Source organism: Frankliniella occidentalis, unplaced genomic scaffold (assembly GCF_000697945.3).
Source record: "Frankliniella occidentalis isolate FOCC.00 unplaced genomic scaffold, Focc_3.1 Scaffold8, whole genome shotgun sequence".
NCBI classification, from domain to species: Eukaryota; Metazoa; Arthropoda; class Insecta; order Thysanoptera; family Thripidae; genus Frankliniella; species Frankliniella occidentalis.
The window spans coordinates 1,717,618-1,719,000 of record NW_026267138.1 but is presented as its reverse complement, the minus strand read 5'-3'; the positions used below and the strand labels follow the sequence as shown (position 1 = coordinate 1,719,000).

The 1,383-nt window shown below is 55.3% G+C and overlaps 1 protein-coding gene across 8 annotated transcripts in view; it reads left to right on the top strand.

Annotated features, from left to right (window-relative positions):
- LOC113207594 (KH domain-containing, RNA-binding, signal transduction-associated protein 2) overlaps positions 1-1,383 on the top strand; it is an 81,428-nt gene that overhangs the window by 52,239 nt on the left and 27,806 nt on the right. For all 8 annotated transcript variants that reach the window (XR_008012057.1, XR_008012056.1, XM_052274538.1 and 5 more), the window contains exons 2-3: positions 59-183; positions 300-416. Coding sequence is in view for 6 of the 8 variants with exons in the window: in XM_052274538.1 (XP_052130498.1) it covers positions 59-183; positions 300-416 (242 nt within the window). In the remaining 2 variants the exon portion in view is untranslated. The remainder of the gene's footprint in view (positions 1-58; positions 184-299; positions 417-1,383) is intronic.

Below are 1,383 nucleotides of genomic sequence, written 5' to 3'. Positions count from 1 at the left end.
ACAACGTGTATAAGGAAGAGGCCGTTAATCAAAACCCTGTCTTGTTTCTTTGTTGCAGAAGTCGCCAAGGCGCACACCCAGGGTGGCAAGGCAATCAAAGAAACCAAATACGTGGACATCTATAGGGAAAAACCGATCAAAGTCAGCGTGAAAGTTTTAGTCCCCAGCAAGGAGCATCCAAAGGTAGGCCGCATCCACACGACCGCAAAAGCGCCACCCCGTGTGATAAAACTGTTTCCCTCCCTCCTTGTTTACCGAAACGTTCTACTATTTTGTTGTTCTCTCTTCTTTGCTTCCAGTTCAACTTTGTTGGCAAACTGCTGGGCCCAAAAGGAAACTCGCTCAAGCGACTTCAGGAGGAGACTATGACCAAAATGGCTGTGCTCGGTAGAGGATCCATGAAGGACAGAACGAAGGTTAGTAGCGACGACCATTAGGAGGGAGGGGAGGGGCGGACAGAGGCTCCCAGGGCGGCGCGGCCCGCCAGGCGGAGGCTGAGGCGAAGGCCTCTCCGGGATGACTGCGCTGGAAAACGAGGCGATGCGAGGCTCTTCGCAAGGCCCTCAAGAAGCGCTTAATTTCACTTACTTATGTTGAGAACGCCCCATTTGGGAGAAAACGAAGGGGAAGGGGGGTATTGTGTGTGTGTGTTAGAAGAAGGGCGAAGCGGAGAAATGGGGCAGTTGGAAGAGGGCTGGGGCAGAGGGAGGAGGGGGGAGGGGGGTTAACACACGACTCTGCGGCGCGCCTTTCGAAAGGGAATAACTTTGACGAAAAATGAGGGTGGAAACGGCAACGGCGGCGGGGGCGTTCCCTCCGATGGATTTTCTCTTTTGCTTGACTTTTGACTCAAGTTGGATCTCGGGGCGCTCAAATAAGCAGGGCGCGCCGCCGCCGCCTCTGTAGTTTTCGTGCGGTAGATCAATATTTAGTGAGGGCCGCGAGAAGTTACAAGGCCGCCATTAAGAAGTGCAAAGTTGCGACACTGATGCTGCCACCCTATCTTTGCTCCGAGAGGGACGGGCGCGCGGGGCGCTCTCTCTCCCGAGCAGTCTCTCCCCGAGTAGTCTCTCTCCGAGCAGTCTCTCCCCGAGTAGTCTCTCTCCGAGCAGTCTCTCCCCGAGTAGTCTCTCTCCGAGCAGTCTCTCCCCGAGCAGTCTCTCCCCGAGCAGTCTCTCCCCGAGTAGTCTCTCTCCGAGTAGTCTCTCTCCGAGTAGTCTCTCTCCGAGTAGTCTCTCTCCGAGTAGTCTCTCCACGAGTAGTCTCTCCCGGAGTAGTCTCTCCCGGAGTAGTCTCTCCCGGAGTAGTCTCTCCACGAGTAGTCTCTCCACGAGTAGTCTCTCCACGAGTAGTCTCTCCACGAGTAGTCTCTCCACGAGTAGT